The sequence below is a fragment of the Apteryx mantelli genome, chromosome 5 (genome assembly GCF_036417845.1).
Source record: "Apteryx mantelli isolate bAptMan1 chromosome 5, bAptMan1.hap1, whole genome shotgun sequence".
NCBI classification, from domain to species: Eukaryota; Metazoa; Chordata; class Aves; order Apterygiformes; family Apterygidae; genus Apteryx; species Apteryx mantelli.
In genome coordinates this window covers 62,319,720-62,341,786 of record NC_089982.1, presented here as the reverse complement: position 1 = coordinate 62,341,786, position 22,067 = coordinate 62,319,720, and the positions used below count along the sequence as shown (strand labels likewise).

At 43.4% G+C, this 22,067-nt stretch overlaps 1 protein-coding gene and 1 long non-coding RNA gene across 10 annotated transcripts in view; one reads left to right on the top strand and one right to left on the bottom strand.

Moving 5' to 3' along the window:
* TBC1D1 (TBC1 domain family member 1) overlaps positions 1 to 22,067 on the top strand; it is a 130,561-nt gene that overhangs the window by 20,540 nt on the left and 87,954 nt on the right. The window contains exon 1 of one of the 9 annotated variants that reach the window (XM_067298147.1): positions 13,406 to 13,435. The exons of the other annotated variants lie outside the window; for them this stretch is intronic. Coding sequence (XP_067154248.1) covers positions 13,406 to 13,435 — 30 coding nt within the window. Of the gene's footprint in view, positions 1 to 13,405; positions 13,436 to 22,067 lie in introns of those variants that run through there. 9 annotated transcript variants of the gene reach the window in all.
* On the bottom strand, positions 4,382 to 13,218 carry LOC106490156 (uncharacterized). Its single transcript, XR_001293555.2, has 4 exons — positions 13,103 to 13,218; positions 8,499 to 8,668; positions 6,178 to 6,259; positions 4,382 to 4,713 (listed from the first exon to the last, which is right to left on the bottom strand). It is a non-coding gene; the product is annotated as an uncharacterized lncRNA (long non-coding RNA).

The following is a 22,067-nucleotide window of genomic DNA, read 5'->3' as shown; positions in this document are numbered from 1 at the left end:
TCCCTTGCCTGTTGTAGCTGTGGTTGTTCTATATTGCTGTTTTTTTACCCTCTCTGTGGACATCAAGTTATGGAAAGGGCTGTGGGAAATATTTTCCTAAAGAATGATTTGTGTGACTGGACAAATATGGGCTTAAATGGATATGTGTAGCTGCCCTAAAGGTTGACTATCAAGGATCTGATATAAGGATTGAGTGGATAGTGCCAGTTTATACTTGGTTTGTCCTTTGTATGAAACTACTGATTGATGTGTGTTGCTCTTTTCTTTCCCACCCTCCCCCCTGCTTTTCCCAGTGTGACAGTTACTGAGATTTATAGCTGGTCATGCTGACTTTTACTAAACACCGTCTCTGCATGTAACTGAATGCTCTCAGTTTCCAAATTTCTTGTTTCAGCCTTTAAAAAAAACCCCCGCTAGTTTCACACATGCATAATGAGCAGAATGTGGTTAAAAATTGTATTCCTCTTAATCATGATGTACTACAATTTGTTAAGCTGCTTTGTTGCTTATATGCTGTGTTCATAATTGTAATGTAATGAACTTTCACAGGAAGATAGAATAAAAGATGAAATTCATAATTTGGTTAATATGAAATTTCTGTAGTTCTGTCACATTCAGCACAACAGTAAAAAATAAGCTTGTAGCTAATATCTGGTGGTGTATTTTGCATCTAAACCTGAGGCTGATTAAAACAGACATGTTTCTCTGAGAGCCTAAAAAGTAAACTGTTTATAAATCTTACTTCTGAGGCTTTGATCCTGAGAACATATATGCGCTTTTAAGTTCAGGCTAGTTCCATTAAAGGCATCAGAAATACTTGCAAAAGTGAAGTTGAGCATACTTGTAGACACTTGCTTGGTTAGCATTTAAAATATCAAATATATTACTCTGCTTGTAGTTTTTATCTTCAGATATGTTTCCAGTGAAGCCTTTGACTTCCAAAGCTAAGTTTTTCATAGAGGGTAAAAGGTATCCAATTTCTGTAACTAATTCCTTCAGAATGATTTTTTTTTTTTTTAATGAAACAGAAGCCCTTTTAAAATGAGATAAAAAGAAAAAGAATAACTATAATGTGTTAGCATATTCAGGATGATTAACATGGTTGATTCAACACTGTTACTAGGAAAAACAGCTCAGATTTATTTCTTTAATTGAAAATGCAAGTGAAAGTACAACATATGCCTAAGAAGCAATAATATACTAAAATCTTAAGAAGAGCAAAGCTCTATTCATCGCTTTTATTTCACTGCTGACTGCTGAAATCCAGTTCTAATGTGCTTCTGCCAGTGCAAATAGCATTGGTCCCTGCAGAGATCTCTAACTGAAACTGAACTCAGAGGCATTTCTAGAAGCTGTGTCAAGAAGTCAGGGTCTCTTTAGTTTGCCCTTCAGTCCAACTGCTATGACACTTGCAATTTTCTGGTCTAGCGCATATTTCGAAATGGCCCAATAGCGGGTAATGATCTACTCAAATGCGGCGCTCTGATTTCCAGAGCAGGACTGAGATTTAAGAGAGGAAGCAATTGATTCTGTGGACCACTGTACAGCATTTCTGCTAGTAAAATTTCCTTATGTAACCAGCTCCATAGAACTTCTCTAACTGCAGGAAGTAAACTTTGCTGTTCTTGAGAGGTATTAGACATTGAACTGGGTAATGCTTTTTTTCCCCACCTTCTTCACAACAGTTTGCAGATTCAGCATGGCCTAAGATGAAGTGTTTAAGTGCCACTTAGTGGCTGTCCAGAGCAAATGTAAGATACTGCGATATCTGTGACAGTTTTCGCCTGGACTTCTATTGCTTTCCACCAACAGGGGAATTCCTTGCCTTAGAGTTACCAAAGGCTTGATCTAAGACTGTCTGGTATCAATCCAAATGCTCTGGTGGGCTTTAGATAAGAATTTCAGTACCATGAATCCCAATTTACTTTTTTTTCAAAATTGTCCTTTTGAAGTTCTGTTTGGGTTCTGCTCATGTTCTGTTTGGCAATAAATACTTGTAAAACGATTGTAATAAGTCGATATTTTGCTTTGTGGTGAACTCGCACAGGAAGCCAAAAGTAGGTAAGCGCTATCTCTAGAACCAAAATGCTAGTGTTCCTGGAGTTGCTAAGGAAATATAGTTTATTCTTGAGCATTAACATGGACAAAACAAGATGGGCTTAACTGGGATGTTTGGCATCAGATGGCATTCTGGGATGTCTCAGTTCCCCTCAGCAGGATATCTGATAGGTGTGAGAACGTATTAGCTCTCAGTCATGATACAATATGCTTGTATCTGGATACCTGGTTCTAAGCACCAAAGTTTCTTTTCTCGAAATTTGCAGGGCTTCAGAGTATTATTTACATGTATGTTTATTAACTGTCCATAGTGAACTAGTTACACCCAGAGGAGAACAAACATCGGAGTGAGTGCACTGCACTCACGGATTGCGTGCAGCCTGCCTTCCAGCTGGAAGGCGCCCTTCAGTGGGACCTCTACGGGTAGTTTTTGTACTGCAGAAGATGTATTTGAAGTTCTTATTTAAAATGAAGGGGGTGTTTTTTGTTTTCTTTTTTTTTCCTCTCTGTAGAAGCTTTTCAGTTTTGTTGTTTTACTAGAATATCCATATGTGGTGGATTGCAAGCCAGGGTTGCAAGAGTCAGAAAAGTTCCCAGGATCCTCAAGTAAACAAAACATAGGTTTCTGATTTATAGGTACATTTCTTGTTTAAGTTACAGAATACAGACCAGAAAGGTCTCAAGATAAATCCCTTCACACAACTTGAGTCTGTGGACATCCAACAAGCCATGTAAAAACTGCAAATATGACAGATTTTCCTTATCCAAATACCCTCCTTGTTCTGACTTTCATGCATGCATGCACGAGCATCTCAGTCTATTCAAAAAGTCTTGATCCCAGCTTGAAACAGCTCTGCTGCACCTGAATTTGGTTTCCAGGAGGCAATCTCAGCTGGAGTTCAGTCCACAATGAGAGAATGTAATTTTCTCTCTCTCTTTTTTTTTCTTTTTTTTTTTCAAGCTCTTGCTGTTTGGTTGTACGTTACAGCTTTTTGCATGTTAAAAACAAACTGGGGAAATTATTAAAGCTAGTGTACATTTTACTCATAAACCTATTCTGACTGAAACCAACAAGGGTCCAAGGATTTATGACATTCCGAGGTATAATACCCTTCTCGGCTAACTTCTGAGATTCACTTATACTAATTTGAGTCTTTGTGCCTGTGAGCACATTAAAATGTGTGTTCAAACTCATGAGGTTTCAGTGGTATCTGAACTTCTCCGTGTTCCAAATTAAGTTGTGTTGCTTTCCTGCTCCAGTGCCTCCATGGCAGGCAGATGTGGGTCTTGTTTTAAATGTAGGATATGATTGTTTGAGTGAAGAGTTTTGTTGTGTGCAGGTTTTTCTGGAATGCCAGAATTCCCTGTTGGTACTGAGAAATACCCAGGTGGGAAGAAATGGCGGAATCAGCCCTTAATTATTTGATTGTAACTTGATGTATGTATTTATTTCAGTAGTGTGGCACATGGGAAATAATATTCTAGGCTTTCTTCATGAAAGCATGTGTTCAGGAAGACATTTCTTGAATTTTACCTATTCCGGAAGTCTTGTAACACTCATGTATGTGAAATGACACATCTATCCTGGCATTCTCAGTCCTAAGAAATGGTTAAAGAAACCTGTGCTGAATGAATCCGTGTTGTCTGTGTGGCTTCATGGCTGCAGGACCGCTGATTCAGCTTGTTAAGCGTTCCATTGTTTTAGCGAGGAGCGGAAGTGCAGTCAGCACATGTGGCAGAAACATGCCCTGTGTCTTACAGTAATATATCCTGAGCCCTTTGAAGTGATTCAGCTCTATCAAAACCACAAAAGATCAAGAGGACAAATCCTGTTGCTATATTTTAAAAGTCTCTGTATTGTGTGTTATATTTCACAAGTATTTTCCAGTGTATTTTTAGAAGTCAGACAGAATTTGTTTAAAATAACAAGATGTATGTAGAGTATTGTCTGCTCTGAAGCCAGGAACTGCAAACTTCTGAAAGAAAAACTAACTGAGATGTGGGAAAACGGTGTTGTCAGATTGGTAGAGCAGCTCTTGGTTTTAAAGATGTTTTGCTGCAGTCTTTTGTTATCAAAAGACAGTATGTCTTAGCCAAAGACATACAAAAGCACAAGAAAAAAGAGTCCATGCTGTTGCCTAAGATACACTTCTGATGTATCTTAACCTCTGAGTAGAGCAGAGGAAGGAGAGAGATGAGAAACAGTAAGTGTAACATCTTTTAGGGAACATTGCTGATTCAATTTTCCACTCTCAAGATACTTGAGAAGGAATAAAATCAACAGTGCAACATAAAAGTTATAGATAATTTAATAAAAAGGCAGATTGACATGTATCATGCAAAATTATTGTATGTACAGATTATGATGTTAGTAAGCTTCCAGTGGTATTCTGAATGGCACATTACACAGGAAATGTCCAGGGAAGCGCTGTGCTGCAGCTTGGAATCAAATGGAAAGGCCGGCGATGGGAAGGAGGTGCGGCACGTGGGCCGGGCCGCGCTGCTGAGCACGCTTCTTAACTGGTGGCAACGGCCACTGGAGTTCTCCAGAGTCTGCTGCAGTTCTCGCGCTGCGGGTCGTCTGCAAGCACTGGAACAGGGAGGCTTATGATATGAGGGCAACACTGCAGAAATTAAAATTTCTTCAGCTTGATTCTGGAAAAGAACAAGAAAATACGGTATTTGTTTTTTCTTTTTGTTACCTACCTTTAAGATACAGAAAGGATATAGTAGAAACTTAATCTGTGATATTAGTGGGGGCAGGACTGGATCCTTTACAAATGAATAGCTTTTACATCTGCATGCTCATCATAGGTATGTTGCAATAGCAGTGTTGCATTGTAGGTGAGTTTTGGAACCTAGACCTGCTGAGATGTAAACCTGAATTGTTAGTTTTTACTCTTTTTTTCCCAACAAAGCTAAGAATATTATGGTTTTATGAGGGGAAAAAATGGGTAAAGCTAAAGTTCTGTTCAAACTGTTGATTTTTCCCATTTACTATGAAATGGATCTTGCTTTAGAATATCTGGACTAAAGTAAAATTATGGTAGAATTTGTGTACTGTCTATGGGGGTTGTTACTGAATTCACAATTATGAGAAATTAATGTGTTTTTTGCATACATCAGTGCTGTTAGATTTATAAAGTTATGCTGTAGAAAACTGAGAAGACAGGCTACTTTTCATGGTACTCCATACTGTGGAGCTGTGGATGCTTTCCTAGTCTCCTACTGTTGTAACTAAAGTTCACAAAATAATATATGCTTAGGGCAGTGGGACTATTTTCAAGTTTATAGTTAATCATGTGAAAATAGAGCCAGGTTCTTACTCCATAAAACTACATGTACAAAATTGTTTATTTTATATTATTCATTACTAGAGTGTTATAGTAGGATAAAGTGCATGTGGGCATCTTAACTGATGTGAAGGCCCATATAATGGAAATAGGCAATTGTAATAATATACTATTCATGGCACATGGGGAATAGATAAATTTTATAATTATATTTTGATTTTAACCAGTCAGATGAGATATAGTCTGGTTTTCCTCCACGTTTTCTAGACTGCTTTTGTTGCTTCACTTATCCATTACTGGTAGTAATGGAAGTAGAAGTGCTTAGTATTTTAACTTTTTTCCAGCACGAGATAGTGCTTCTCCTCAAAGGAAATGAGACATATTTTCAAAGAAAGTATCTTTCTTCCTAGCTAAGTAACTTGGTTTACCCACATAAATTTCAAGATCAAGGAAGACTTCATTTATAAACCTTAATTAATTGTGGTCCAGAATGCCCTTCCTAAAATCTGGGAGGTTTTCTCCTACTTGAGGGAGCCCTTGGTGCCTGCCTGGGGGAGCCCAAAGGGGAGAGGGGCGCTGGGGAGGGAGGGGGCACGGGAAAGCGAGAGCAGGAAGCCGGGGTGAGAGGAATGTGGCTCTGTCACTGCACTTTCCCCAGTGCCAGACAATATTATCTGCATTCTTCACGTCCCGTTGTCAGAGGGATTTTAAAAATAAACAGTCTGGCATCATATTTCATTGTTTATCCAGTGGTGTCAGGGCGGGGGGCTACTGCCCCACTGGCACAGTGGTGTCCTCTTGAGGTGGTGGCTGTGGCTGCACCCACCTGGCTCCCGGTCCCATTTTGAGAGCTCCAAAAGCTCGGTGATTTGTCCCTCAGCTTGGTCACACTGAAGGGGCCAAGAAATCTAGGGAGAAAAACAGGAGATTTCCAATTGTTTCAGCAGCTGCTGAGACCTGATGAACTCAAGTGTTCAACCTGCATCTTGCTCACTGCACCCAGGGAGCATCTGTCCCCGTTTTTTAGCTCTGTTCCCTGCTGCTGTAGCCTGCCAGCTTCCTCCACCTGTGCTCCACTCTTCCTGCCCCAGTTTCATGGCTGCCAGAAACCCCTCTATCACACACCAGAATAAATGCTTGGACCCTCTGACATCTCTTCACAGCAATTTCCTGCTATGCAGTTTCCTCTGTTGCTCACTCGCCACATTGTCCATGTGGTTTTCTTGTCCCCAACCTCACAAACGCTCTCTTCACCAGTCTGCCTGGACTTATCTGCAAATTCAGGCTGTGGTTTTATGCCCGTTTATATGAGATATGATCACAATTGGATCACTCAGTTGTGTACGTTTGATTGAGGTCAGATGCGGACATATGATCATGCTTCAGCTGAATTAGTCAAAACCCATGGCAAAGCTCCTGACAGCTTTATGTTTTTTTGCTGTCTGCGGGAAGACGGAAGATGTACAATCCAGCATAAAGCTTGCCAATCCAAAGTTTATTCATCAGTGTTTTTAAAACATTGAAATGGCAGAGTAAGCTCAGACCAATAAGCATTTTGTGTCATATGGTCTCAATGTTTATGAACTGGTTTATGAACTAGGACTCTAAAGCTAGATTGGGTTTATTGTTGAACCATAGCCTTGGTTTTCTCTCTTTTCTTCCTCTGTATGTTGCCTTTCTTCTGTACCTGAAGATCTTGGATACTTTTGGTATGTCTCATGTTTCTTGGTCAGATATCATATATATAAAAGTGTCCCCTTTTCAGCTTTTCCTCCTCTAGCCAGCTTCAGGTACAAAGGGTAAAGCTACTTTTCTCTGGTTTTAGGTTCTGTGTAACATTTATCCTCAGGGGAAGAGTGGGTCCCTTATGGGATGAGGAGCCCTTGGCAGTATTTGCACCAGTCCTTGTTTGATGAAGGACTTCCTCCAACTCTTCCCTCTCTGAACTTTCTGAATCAAATGCTAAGAACTGATCCTAAGAGCTGATCCGTTCCACTCAAGATACCTAAATGGTCAGCCCAGCCTTTGCTGTCCCCAGAACTGCCTGCCACAAGGCCTAGGAAAAACAATCAGTTTATTCTAGATGGGCCTTTCTTAAAAAAAAAAAAAAAAAAAAAAACCTCTCAACCCTACTTTTTTTGCCCAAAACAGGCCCATCAGGAAGAATCTTACCAACTAGGAAAGCTACACAAGCTTCACGATGCATGTTATCATCTCTCTCATGACCTCACTCCAGTTGATCTTTCCTTCCCTGGGGGCCAGCACTTGCCCAAGGAGGGCTTCGCTCTGCTGTCCGCAGCACAGAGCAACCCTGGGGTGTTTGCATTTCTCTCCTACAAGGTGTGGGGTCACCTGTCCCTCACAAATCCCTCCCTCCAAGATCCCAAATGATAACTCTGTTCTGCTCTGATACTCTGTTGGGGAGAGGACACATGCGACTGTTTGAGAAGAGGAAAGTTAACCTCCCACCAACCCCTTTCATTCCTAAGCAGGCAATGCCAGGAAATGCTAATGTCACTTGAATCAGGGCATTTTAGCAGTTACAAATTTCATAGCTGAGAAGATAATCATATAAGGGAGCTAAAGCTGCAGCAATAATTAGAAAGGCTGTGTGAAAGCCTTCCATTGCTAAAGTCCATGCCCCATGCTCTGGTGAGGAGTCATTCTCTTCTGCCTGTCTGCTGCAAGGGGAGTGAATTGCATATTATCTCTGGGCACTGGCCCAAGGTCTTGCCTTTTTCATGTTGGCTACTGGTTAGCAGATAGCTGCAACACTGTAGTCTACACTTTTCACCTCACTAACAGTACAAAAGAAGATTAAACCCGAAACTTTGTCATTTCTGTTTCTGCTGAATATCTGAAAACCATCAAGAAGTTCTGCCACTTTCTTCAGTGAGAGCTGAAGCTGTTGTCTTTAGCCTGTATGTGCAGCCCAGGCCAGCGGCCCCACTGTTTGCACTTGGGTAAGGGGGACAGCGACTGCTGCCAGTGCTTAGCTGGCTGGTCTTACCATTTCCTCTCTTCAGCGGGCTGAGGCACATCTTGTTCGGTAAGGTAGTTTGGGTTTATGATTAATCTTTTATTTTATCATGTTTTGAGAAAAATGAGTTTGTTTACACTGTGGTCAAAAAGAATAACAAAACTCACTCTTTTCTTCACCATAGTGAAGCCAGCTAGTCAAGCTTGATCATGTCTTTGGATAGGTTGAAACCCAGAGGAAAGTCTGTTGTCTTCACTGCTCTTTCCCTTCAGTGGATCCAGATGAATCCCTTGTCTCATCTTGCATCGTATACGGGTGGCATAAAAGTCTGGGGGTTCTGTAAACAGAGACCTTTGTTTTGATATCTTTTCGTCTAGCTATATATAAGAACCAAATTATTATTACATTTTGAATTCATGTGACAAGCAGTACTCTCACAGTAGTTACTTCTCCATCCTTTTTCTCTGATAAAGGAAAAACTGTTTTGCCCGCTACTTGGCATGGGAAAAGGTGAGACAAGACTTAAGAAAAAGCTAACAAAGAGTTAAAAATAAGTAAGGAAGGATAACAATTATGGGGTGTTTGTAAACAAAGGCCAACTAATGAATACTGGTAAATATTGGCAGGCATGTTCTTTGCTCATATTTATTCAGCTGAATTTACTAAGGCCTTCATGTGTAGGACACACTCTAACAGGAGTAGAAGAAGAGAGAAGCAGAACTTGTAACTTGAATGTGGGCAATGGGGATGATTCATAGAAAGAATAGCTGCAGAGACATGGTTAAATCGAATTCAGAGGAAGAAGCTTCAAAATGAAAGGGAGTCTGCTGTAAAACCACCACCAGAGTTACCACAAAAGCAGCAGAGAGGCCAGGTCCAGGTGATAATGCTGGGGCTAGTAGTCTTAGTGCAACTCCTTGTGAGACTTCATTGAGTCACCACCTACTGTGAAGACTCTAAAAATATTTACAGCCATTAAATGGCTGAAATCAGAAAGCTGAAATCAGAGGAGAATGAGTTAAAAAACTCCTCTTCTGAGTGAAAAGGTTGACTGTAGTCTCCTTTCTTCTTAATATGTTCTTACAAATGCTTTCTTTGAATGCAGAGAGCTTTGTATGAGAAGAAATAATGGGGGGATTTGTGTTTGTGTAAATTTGTGAAAGACAGCTGTAAAACTGAAAGAATGTTTTTCTGAGTATATAAGCTTTAAGTTGTGGCTTTGAAGTATTTTAATTGCTACTATTTAAAAAACAGCCACAAATATCTTGCTAACATTTTCCATGATAACATGGAACAGTTCACAGGAATGAGGATTTTGTTTTGTTTTTTAAATATCATAAGCTTAGATAATAGGGTGTGAAGTGCTACTTATTGTTTATGCAATACAAATGTCATTGCTTGGCCCAGAATTTTTCCATTTACCTAAAATGGATATATACTACTTTTGGAGAGGCATTATTTGCTCAAGCCAAACTTAAAATAGAAAAATATAGAGGTTCCATTTTTAGAAAGTTGAACATCCTGAAAAATGAATGCAGTTATTGTTCCTACTACATTACTGAAACAATCTTTTTTGGAAGGTGAGCAAAACGATGACATTTTCATTTATGCTGAAGAATTTCACATATTATCAAACATTTTTTTATCTGAACACTCAAGCCTAGCTGCCAGCTGTTTCTCAAATACCAGTGAATGTACCTGCTCCTTCCTACTTCAAGGCTGGCAAACACCATCTCTATTTTACAGATTAACTAAAGCAGAGAAAGTGGCTAAGTAGCTTGCCAGAAAACAAGTTACCAGCAGGGGTTGGAAGTCATTCCCTGTTACTCTTAACTCCTATTTCAGTGTCTTCTCCACAAGACCACTCTCCCTCCCAGTACTATAGCCTGCAGAAGGTTTCAGAGGGCATATAAAATCATGCAAGTTGTTTGCTTGTATGCAGCAGTTTAGAAGCTGAAGTAGAGCAAAGTGACGCTCTGGGAATAGTTCTCTTGAGTCAGCTCCAGTCGGGGCTGGCAGCCAGGTCTTTTCACTGACAGCAGGGTTTGATGGCAACCCAGAGGATATGTGTATTGTTAGTTTAACACTGAGGAAGGGTGCTGGGCGGGAAGGGGGAGCTGGAAAAACTCTCATGGAGGCAGATCTCCTCAGAGAAAGTGGCAGAAATAATTATTTAGAAATAATGTTCACATTCCGTGTTAGAAAAATGTAACTCTAATGCTACCGCCAAATAGTAGATATACTGTACAATGCCAAGCAGCACACAATTACCCTCAGTTGCTGTATTAAATAAAAGTAGACCAAGTTATATACTTTAAATAGTAAGTACTTCTAGTGTTCTTGTAAGGTGCCTAATTTAAAGCTCTGAGAACAGATGTCCTTTATTCATGTATGTGTTCTGTGGTAGCAGTGAAAATTTCTCCCCTCTGTCATGCCAATAAACCCTTAGAGACCACCACCAGAGTGAGTGTCGGTCATATTTGGTCATTTATTGGGCTTATGGCTAAGAAAGCCCATTCAATCAAATTGCCAACAGCCAGTATCATAATGAAAGAGTAAGCCTTGTTATCCTTGTTATTCACCTCTAATTTAAACTGTAAAACTATTAGAATAATGGATCTCTATTCTCCTTTTATGAAAATATGAAATGTATTTGTTAGGGTTTTAATCCCAGAAACTGTAGCATAGGTTGTATACTTGATTTAATGCCTGCTCCAGACAGGCTTTGGGCTCTCCAAGCATGAGCAGGTCACCATAAGTAAATGGCACATTGATTTATTAGCTCATACTGGGCAGTATTTTGTGGCAAATATTGCAAATGTTTCCTGGCAAATGTTGCTTTGGGAGAGAAATCTTCATAATTTCAAATTCCTGCATCTGATTTCTTCCCCTGATGACCTATGTGTCTTTCAGCAAGCCACCTAAACTAGTCAAGACTTACATTACTTTTACAGATGGGTAAACTATTACTTAGATGGAAGACTCAGATAGAAAATGCTAACAGCCAGTGGAAGCAGATTTCCTGGTTCCCACCACCCCCAGCTCAGCGAGGCCAAGGAGCCGCAGTGCCAGGAGGGGGGGTATGCGCTGGCACGCGTGCCACCAGGTCACTTCTTCCACGATCGGTTACCTCCATTCTCAGAAAATCAGCAATATGTTGTTCACAACAGAAACATCACAGCTTCATTATTATTTAGTTTTGTGTGTTCTAGCCTCGTTTTATGATTCAATCTTAATATTTTGTGTAGGTTTTCGGATTTGTTATTTTCTGATTTGTTAATCTGCTGTTCCTCAGGGGAAAGTGGATTGAAAGGCCATGCTTAGTATAGCAAATGCCGCAGGCGCAAGCTTTGAAGAACTGCTTTTGTGTTCGCAGGAGCTGTGCTGTCCTGTCGGCCGCTGTGGCCCCTTACCACACACGAGGACTCTGAAGGTAGCAAATGCAGCCTTAGCAGTAATTACTGGTTTTCTACAGTCTGCCTTAGAAACATTACTTACGGTTACTTATGGTTCAGGTTGAGTGTAATCATTTAAAAATACTGGGTACAGCTGATCAAATTCTTGTTGCTTTTTTTGGTTGTTTGGGCCGTATTCTGGTCAACAGTGAAGTGGATTAGATCCAGTAGGAAAGAGAAATGCAGTCATCTTGCTCGCTGATTATTAGGATTGTCGGCTTGTCCTCATCCTCCCACCTAAGAGATAGGAGGCTCCTCTCAGGGCTCATGACCTCTCTGCCTAATTCTGCGCTGCTGAAGCGGCATGCCAGGTGTGTGGGAGTAAGGAGCGGTGCTCTCGGCCGCTCTCATGCACTTTGTGTAAACTAAGAACGGAGCTGCAGAACCGTGTGCTCTGGAGCAGGGCAGGAGTGCCTGTATCTGCCTGAATCTGCCCCTCTTCTGCCTCAGTGAACTGTTAGGTTGGCTCTGCTTCTCACCAGCCCATATGCTGAAGTTTCATGCTTTTCCTCCAATGAATGTTTAATAACTTGGACAAGTGGACTCCTGTCAGCTTTAAATCAGGGGATTATTCCATCAGCCCTAAGCATGCAAGTGCTCTGTGGTCAGAACACTGTCCTAGTGGGTTGGTTGTCTGTGGACAAGTAAAGACCTGAATCTGGCACGTCAGCATCTAACTTTGAGCTGTTGAATTGTATTGGGAAGAGGTGCAGAACAAACCCCTGTTCTTTCCCGTTATGATTTTGCAAATCTAGCTCTTAGTTTTCTTTCTTTGAGGTAACAGAAGATAAAGGGCTTTTTTGTTTTGGGCCAAATGGAATATTTCCCATGAAGTCCAAGCCTTTTTTCCTACTTCCTTGCCCTTCCTCCAAACTGAGAAAGCCGTTGTTTGCATGCATCTCTGCAGGCAGCTGAGGGGGGTGTGTGTGTTCATAGCAGTCTACCAGGAGTGAAAACAGCAATTAAAACACTTCCTGTCTGGATGGCAGGTAACATTCCCTGACTGCCAGAACTTTGCATACTAGTGCCTTGAACTGTGTTTTTTAAATTCTGTTCTCTGACAGCTTATTTCTTTAGGTAGAGATGCTAGTATGTGATGCTAAATAGCATTTAACTTACAAATAGCAAAGCTTAACTGGAAATTTAACATATCACGGTGGTCTTAAATAGAACATTATTGGCTTTTTTTTTTTTTTTTAACTTTAAGCATTACTGGGACGCTGGAACATTTCCAGAAAGTCACATGGGCCGCGTGGTTCCCCCCCTCCCCCCACCCGGTCGCTGCGGGTGCTGTGTGTTACTCTGAAATGACTTACAAGCGCAGCGGCCGGCAGTGGGGAAGCCGCTTGTCCTTTGCGCTCTTCGGCACGGTGCTGCAGGGCTGTCGGGGCCGGGGCGCCGCCGGCCCTTCCGCCCGCCCGTGCGCGGCTCCGTGGCGCGCCCGGCTCGCGGCTGCTGCCGGCGCGGGGGAGGTGCCGCCCCGCCCCGCCCCCCCGCGCTGCTGCCCCGCCGCCGGCTGCCCGGGGCGCCCTCGCCTTCCTGCGGCGGCGGCGGCGGCGGCGAGCGCGGAGCCGGGGCTGGGCCTGGGCCGGGCCGGGCGCCGCGGCGGCTCTCCCAGGATGTCGCCGCTGTTCAGCTGGGTGGCCAAGGTAGGGCAGCCCCCGCCCGCTTTCCTCTGCCCCTTCCAGGCGAAGGAGGGCGCAGGAGGGAGCCGGCGCTCTCGCCGCGCTCGCAGGCAAGTCCTGCGGGCGGGGAGCCCCGTTGCGTTGTGCGGCTGGGCAGAGCGCGGGGCAGCTCGTGTGAAAGCGAGGAATGAAGGAGGACGCGTGTAACCCGGGGCCGGGGCCGCGGCCGGGGAGGAGCCCGGCAGCTGCAGCCCGCGCTGGAGGCCCTGTCGCCGCGGCGGTGCCGAGAGGGACGCGCAGTTGTGGCCGCGCGGTAGGTGCGGTCTCGGTGCCTGCTGCCGCGTAACGCTCCTGGCGCTCCGGGAAGTGTGCAGCAGCACTCCCGCTGTCTGCTTGGGGCTGTTCTCCTGCTGGGTCGGGGTTTGGTTTCATTTGGTCATATTCAGAAGTTATGAAGAGCTGTAGTTTAACTTTTAATATGGGACTTCTTTGCCTAAATATGACTTAATGTATGTATCAGGCACTGAGTTTTGCATCTCTGTGTCTAGGACTGCAGTAGTATCTTCCACTGTAGCTGTGAAACTGTACATATGCATGCAAAGCAGCAGAGATGGTTCAAAAATCTGGAATATGGTTCTGAGATGATGTTACACATTTTTTTTCAAATTAACAGTAATTCTCAATTTAAAATGACACATATAAAACAGAAGAGGACAAGTAGATGGAATGGAGCTATATGATAGGCAAGAATTAGGGCTTCCTTTAGGGAATTGGCTGAAAAAAATAAGAATGTAACTTGAAGTTAAGCAAGCAGGCAGTCTAGTCTGCTAGGTAGACCTGTAACACCTCGTTCGCCCATCTGTTTTGGCAGGTGTAAGTGGCCAGTTGTGTAATCATTGTATGCACCCCTCTCCCAGAACGGGTAACCTACCCTGGGAAGGGGGTAAAGGGGAAACACTCAGTGTGTGACTTTACCTTCATTGAGATCCTCAGGTAGAAAGATTTGCTTTCTGTTCTGTCTTAAAAGGAGTCTGCTTGGTTTTAACTATGCCCTGAAAAACAGAGGTTTATCCTTTCTTCTTCCCACCTGGCTTTTTCCTCCGTTGAAGTGGTTACCTGGTGGGGCACTTGTTTAAAAAGTAGTTCCCTCTCCTGTTATCACCATGGTTCTGCGTATCCGTTTTCCACCTGTGCTGTTCAGCCTGACTTTCTGTGTTATCCTAGGGAATGATAGGGGCTGATTTCCATGCCAACTGCTGCAAACATACCGATCTCATATACAGGTGGCTGTTGTGGAAAACGAGCGATTCTGTTGAGTAACCCATGTCACTGAAGGGCAGCCCGTCTACCCTGCTGGTTGTGAGCTTGTCAGCCAGACAAAGCCGCTAGTCAGAAAGAAGTTAGTCTTGGAAGAGGGACAAGGCAGAACTTGTAGTGTGGAGACTTGGCAACTTCTCTAGAGAAAGTAACAGAAGCTCTTGCAGAAACACACACTTTTAACTTTGTTTTTGGAAGTGTTTTCTGGGGTTTCAAAAATAACTGTTACAATGCTGTTTTATTCTTTTTAATGGCAAAGGTTTATTCTTCTAATGGCAATTAATCAGCAGTGCTAATTTGAGAGAGAAAGCCAAGCAGTTTGTTTAGAAATATAAGATGAGGCTTATTAAAAGAGAAGGGTTTCCTGCCTGCCAAAATCTGATCAGTAAAAATGTAGGAAATACTGCTGTATGCTTTCAACACAAATGTAAGCCGTTCCAGTTTTTATAAGATGGTGGTCCATTCCCAAATAGGGAATGACCGCAGGGCGCGGGAGGAGGAAGCTGCCCCCCTCCATATAGGGCTGTGCCCCGACGTCTGGTACTGAAACATGAGTTACCTCCACCCAGTAACACAAGTGCTCAGTGGCACTGTGCAAGTCCCCAGGCCTCTAAGTGCTTGCAAGTGAAGTAATTTACTCCTGTGCACTGTAAAATTGGACCCTAGTGTTTATATTAACGTTACCTTTGAATATGTCTTCATTACAGGCTTTTATGTGGTATTTTGCCCAGCTTGTCTCCCATCTACATGCAGAATCGATCCTTGGTGATGCGTTTGGTAGTGCTGCTGGTGCCCGTTTCGGGGCCATTCTGGGTGCGAGGAGAAAGCCCGCGCTGAGTCTTCCTTGGGCTGGTGTTGCCAGCGTTGGCGGCATGGATGCTGGCTACACCGCTTGGATGATGACTCGGTGGATAATGAATGTTTTTCTTAAGTACTGACTTATTTTAGTCTATCAAAATTATTTAATTAAAAAAAGAATAGTTGTACCTGTTTTTCCTGCATGGTTTTATAAAAAATCAGACAACTGACTTCAGGGAAAATCCTTGCCTAAACACCTTAACACACAGTTTGTTGAAAGTGGAAACTAACTTTGGACAGTTTTAGGTAGGCACTGCAGCTGCTTTTGTAGCTATAGAAATAATATGTTAATTTTTAAGGTGTATTCAGTTTAGTTCATTGCAATAACTGTTATTCAAAGTAAATAAATCATTTTGGAGCCAAAATGTTTACCAATTTATGGTGTACTTGCATACCATTAATTCATTAATTGGAGATAATAGTCTTTTGATACTTTTAAAATGCATTTTACCTGTATATCCATTGTATTTAATACTGCTTTAGATTAGGTAAAAAAGAACTTTACAGTGCTAGTTGTCTACAATTCTGATTTTTTTCCTAGCTTCTATTCAGAAGCAGCTTGACACAAATCACAATTAAAGAATTGATTATTGAAGGAATAAAGTAAGAAACAGTTCTTAGCATAATGAAATGTAGAAATTGAGAATCTGAGTAAATATATCCTCAGATTCTCAGCCACTTAAGCAATTTATCCACAGTGTGTCTTTCTAGTTAGCAAAAAGGAATATCAGATATAATATAAAAACTGTGTTTAGCTTCAATTCATTTTGTCTAAAGGTTATAAACTAACAAGAAACCAGTAAAGAAAATAACTGAGGTAAAATGTAAAGCAAGATTGTATGATTTCAATCAAGGTTTCTTGTACAGTGATTTTGGTGATATCCTGGCCCTGGCTGGCTAGTCCTCCTCTGCCTTCTGCAGTCCCATCCACTTCCAGCCTGCAGGAAGGCAGGATTCCCGCCGGTCCCAGGGAGGGAACCGGGAGCTGCAGGTTTCTTGCTGCAGCCTGAAGAACCTCAGAGAACGGGCCACCAGCCCCCACAGGAGAGAGTACGGCCCTCCTAGGGTAGATTTGCAGTGTAACTGGTCCCAGCTGGGTCGCTAATCTGGGAGCTCAGACCAAGAAGCTGATCGTTTGGATTTCTCCTGTTCTGAAGAGTGGATTTTGGAGTAGATTTGCAGTAGATGCTCTGAAATTGCCAGTGGCAAAGTAAGAAGTATAACTTTTCAGTGATTGCTGAGGCAGAATTGCCTATGAGCTCTGTTCAGTTGGGAAGCTCACAAGGCATTCAAAAAAAAAGAAAAGTTCCTATACCACTCAGTGCAGTAAGGCTCAGTTACTTGGCTTCTGCCTTTAAACATTACTTAAATACTAATTATAGTAAGAGTGGAAATGTCACTTATTTTTTTTCTGGAGTTCTAATATGATTTAGTGCTCTCAGTAGAATTGGTCTGGCTGATGTTTTGCCATTATTTCTATTGTTTCCTGGATAATAAGAGGGCCTAATAGACCTCTGAGGGAGAATGCTTAGGGGCCACAATCTGCTTCTTTGTTTAGGCCAGAAACTACAAATTAAAGTGCTTTGCCTTCTGGAAGAGAATGAGAAGGAACGAGAGACTGAAAATCAGACAGCCCAAGAAATTCCGCCTCCCCCCCCCCCCCCTTTTTTCCCCTTTTAAATAGTGTTTTGAAAGGCCCATCTTGTCTTTTTTCCATGTCTGTTTTAGGATAGACCATACTCATTTATGCGGACGTTTTGTTACAACTGTACAGACTTCCCTCTTTCGCTTGTTCCCCACTGCCTGCAGCAAAGTTGAGCTTCTTTGGGCATCTTTAACCCCTTGGTGAATGACGTGCATTTTAGCCAAATAAATCAGGAAGACCACAGATGCTGTCATTTTAAATTATCTAAAGCCCAATAAACTTGTACTTCTAAGATGATAAATTGTTTGCAGAGGTGAATAAACGGTGGTGGTGTCCTATGGTGTACAGCCTGTGTTTGCGCTAGTGCGTTTCTCCCCGTAATCCTGTTGCTAAATAAATTTAAATACTTGGATACTGTAGCAAGAACCAGAGAATTAGCTGAGAAATAGTGTCAGGGAAGAACAAGGAATAACTGGGGGGAAAAGGCTCCGATACTGCGGTTCCACTTGTGGAAGACATCTCCTCGAAGCCGTTAGCGCTGCGGGTAGGGCTGGAGGGGCAGAAGCCTCGCGTGTCTCCCGGGCAGGCTGCCTGCAGCGCAGCAAAGAGAAACCCGGGCGCCTGCAGGACCCCCATTTTGGGACCCGCGTTCCAGCGATGCCCCTCTCGGAGAATACTAGGTTGCTATTCAGTGGTTTTCTCCAGGTTGGCTTTTGTTTGGGGAAAAATGTTGTTGCCGATTGACAGTTTAGGGTTAAGTGTAGATTGCTGAACACGCTGGACGTTTTAAGCACATAGTTTTCTGTATGCCAGTCACTCGCCAGCTTCCCCCGCAGGGGTCTCAACGATGACTGAGGAATATGCGCTCAGCATTTGAAATGAAGTCAGTTCTGGGGTGAGACTGCTCTGTTACTCAGCAGTTATGTTCTCTTCAGAGCTGTTTGCTTTTATTCCTAGTCCTTCCATTTCTTTCTATGAACGCAAGGCCTGAATTACACCCTCTCTGCTTCGATGTCCCCGATTACATAGGAGAAGTGCAGAATACAGTCAGTCTCACAGAGCTTTTATGTGGCTGTAGAGAGGTAATATGTCAGTGCCCTTTGCATTTCTGCAGTCCATTAAGAGTGCTTAATAAGTGGTAAGTTGTTTCTATAGTGAAATTCCTGGGCATGTAAATTGCAGTTTACGAAGCCTTTCCTTTTGAATCATTTATGCCTCTCGGAATTAATTTCTTATGAGCACCTGCTTTCAGATTCATGTCGACCTTCAAATTTAATAGTAAGTCAAGTCTGAGTAGGTATCTGAGCTGGCTGTTTTATGCAGGTCCTGCCCTCTACAAGTCAAAACTTCGAGGCTCCAGTTTACTTTCCTTAGCTGAAAAGCTCTCTGGAAATTGGTGTTATTAACTGGCTTCATGTGGTAATCATGTTTTGGGCCAAACCAATAACAAAAATATTAGATCCTGCAGGAGCAGGAAAAATTCCCTGTTCCGTCAGAGATGGTACAACTAAGCTTGTATTTTATATATACATACATATATATATTGCACTGCAGTTTAACTTTATTTGCTCTACATTTAATGATCTGAAATACTACTTCACATTATAGCCTGGAAGCTTTTCTGTTTCTGTTTTTCTGTCTTTTTTGGACAATGGAACAGTCTTTTATGTGCAACAGAGGTGTCTCTGAGAACACAAAAGCAGCAATTTGGCTCTGGATTCCCTGAATAAAAATGTCTTTAAGGGAAATGTCAGGCAAAGTAGTAGTACCACTTTCTTCACAGGTCAGCTCACAGGGCTGCAAGACGATTCCAATTTTTTATTTCCCATCCTCCTGCAAATACAGAAGCAGCAGCAGCATTTCTGAGAAGCCTCTACCTTAAGGGCATGTTGGCACGTTTTTTCTATGCCAGCCAATAAATACTCATGTTTTTAAAATCAAATGCTTAAAAAAACTTCTTGGAGTTGAAGGAGCTGAGACTGTGTATGTAATATGGACATTACCTAGTGGCTTACCAAGTAAATCTTTGATAGAAACACTATCAGAGTGTTAACTGAATTACAGCCTGACTATAAATATATTCTTTTGAATTAAAAACCTTTACAGCTTAAGTGTTAAAACTGAAATACTAATGGATGGCAATGACTTCTTATTGAGAGAGGAAAAAAAATCGCAACCTCTGTTTTATTGGTATTTTACATAACAGTAAAGATATACAGAATATGCCAAGAGATGTGCCCAAAGAGAAGCTTTTTTACTAATATGAATGGGGGGCCTGGCAACAGAAAGGAAGAGCTGGGAAGACCTGCAGCTGCAACTCGGAGAATAGAAGCTGAGGCAAGGAAAGACATTAAACTCTGTGTATTGGTTTTAGCATCAAGTTATTTGTACTCAATATAGTATATGAATTGGTTTTGGTTGTTCTTAGTTTTTCACAGAATCACTGAATCACTGAGGTTGGAAGGGACCTCTGGAGATCATCTAGTCCAACCCCCCTGCTCAAGCAGGGTCACCTAGAGCACGTTGCACAGGATTGCATCCAGGCGCGTTTTGAATATCTCCAGAGAAGGAGACTCCACCACCTCTCTGGGCAACCTGTTCCAGTGCTCTGTCACCCTCACAGTGAAAAAGTTTTTCCTCATGTTCAGATGGAAGTGTCTGTGTTTCAGTTTGTGCCCATTGCCTCGCGTCCTGTCGCTCGGCACCACTGAAAAGAGTCTGGTCCCATCCTCTCGACACCCTCCCTTCAGATACTTGTACACATTGATAAGATCTCCTCTCAGCCTTCTCTTCTCCAAGCTAAACAGGCCCAGCTCTCTCAGCCTTTCCTCATAAGAGAGATGCTCCAGTCCCCTAATCATCTTTGTAGCCCTTCGCTGGACTTGCTCCAGTAGTGCCACATCCCTCTTGTACTGGGGAGCCCAGAACTGGACGCAGTACTCCAGATGTGGCCTCACCAGGGCTGAGTAGAGGGGGAGAATCACCTCCCTCGACCTGCTGGCAGCACTCTTCCTGATGCACCCCAGGACACCATTGGCCTTCTTGGCCACAAGGACACATTGCTGCCTCATGCTTAACTTGGTGTCCACCAGCACTCCCAGGTCCTTCTCCGCAGAGCTGCTCTCCAGCAGGTCAACCCCCAACCTGTACTGGTGCATGGGGTTATTCCTCCCCAGGTGCAGGACCCTGCACTTGCCTTTGTTGAACTTCATGAGGTTCCTCTCCGCCCACCTCTCCAGCCTGTCCAAGTGTCTTTGAATGGCAGCACAGCCCTCTGGTGTATCAGCCACTCCTCCCAGTTTGGTATCGTCAGCAAACTTGCTGAGGGTGCACTCTGTGCCTTCATCCAGGTCACTGATGAAGAAGTTGAACAAGACTGGACCCAGGACTGACCCCTGGGGGACACCGCTAGCTACAGGCCTCCAACTAGACTCTGTGCCACTGATCACAACTCTCTGAGCTCTGCCATTCAGCCAGTTCTCAATCCACCTCCCTGTCCACTCATCTAACCCACACTTCCTGAGCTTGTCTATGAGGATGCTATGGGAGACAGTGTCGAAAGCCTTGCTGAAGTCTAGGTAGACAACATCCACTGCTCTCCCCTCATCTACCCAGCCAGTCATTCCATCATAGAAGGCTATCAGATTGGTTAGGCATGATTTCCCCTTGGTGAAGCCATGCTGACTACTCCTGATCACCTTCTTTTCCTCCACGTGCTTGGAGATGGCTTCCAGGATGAGCTGCTCCATCACCTTTCCAGGGATGGAGGTGAGGCTGACTGGCCTGTAGTTCCCTGGGTCCTCCTTCTTGCCCTTTTTGAAGACTGGGGTGACATTGGCTTTCTTCCAGTCTTCAGGCACCTCTCCTGTTCTCCATGACCTTTCAAAGATGATGGAGAGTGACCTAGCAATAACGTCCGCCAGCTCCCTCAGCACTCGTGGGTGCATCCCATCAGGGCCCATGGATTTGTGGGTGTCAAGTTTGCTTAAATGATCTCTAACCCACTCCTCCTCCACCAAGGGAAAGTCTTCCTCTCTCCAGACTTTCTCTCTTGCCTCCAGGGTCTGGGGTTCCTGAGGGCTGGCCTGAGCAGTAAAGACTGAAGCAAAGAAGGCATTCAGTAACTCTGCCTTCTCTGCATCCTTTGTCACCAGGGCACCCACCCCATTCAGCAAAGGGCCCACATTTTCCCTAGTCTTCCTCTTGCTGCTGATGTATTTGAAGAAGCCCTTCTTGCTGTCCTTGACATGCCTTGCCAGATTTAATTCCAAACGGGCCTTAGCCTTCCTCGTCGCATCCCTGCATACTCTGACAACGTTCCTATATTCCTCCCAAGTGGCCTGTCCCCCTTTCCACTTTCTGTAGACTTCCTTCTTCTGGTTGAGTTTTGCCAGGAGCTCCTTGCTCATCCATGCAGGTCTCCTGCCTCCTTTGCTTGACTTCCTACTCATAGGGATGCACCGCTCTTGAGCCTGGAGGAGGTGATGTTTGAATATTAACCAGCTCTCTTGAACACCCCTTCCTTCTAGGGCCCTCACCCATGGGATTCCTCCAAGTAGGTCCCTGAAGAGGCCAAAGTTTGCTCTCCTGAAGTCTAGGGTTGCGATCCTACTTGGTGCCCTGCTGCCTCCTCGCAGGATCCTGAACTCCACCATCTCATGGTCACTGCAGCCAAGGCAGCGCCTGACCTTCACATCTTCCACCAGTCCTTCTTTGTTTGTTAGTACGAGGTCCAGCAGCACACCTCTCCTTGTTGGCTCCTCCACCACCTGTGTCAAGAAGTTGTCACCAATGCTCTGCAGGAACCTCCAGGACTGTTTGTGCCTAGCTGTGTTG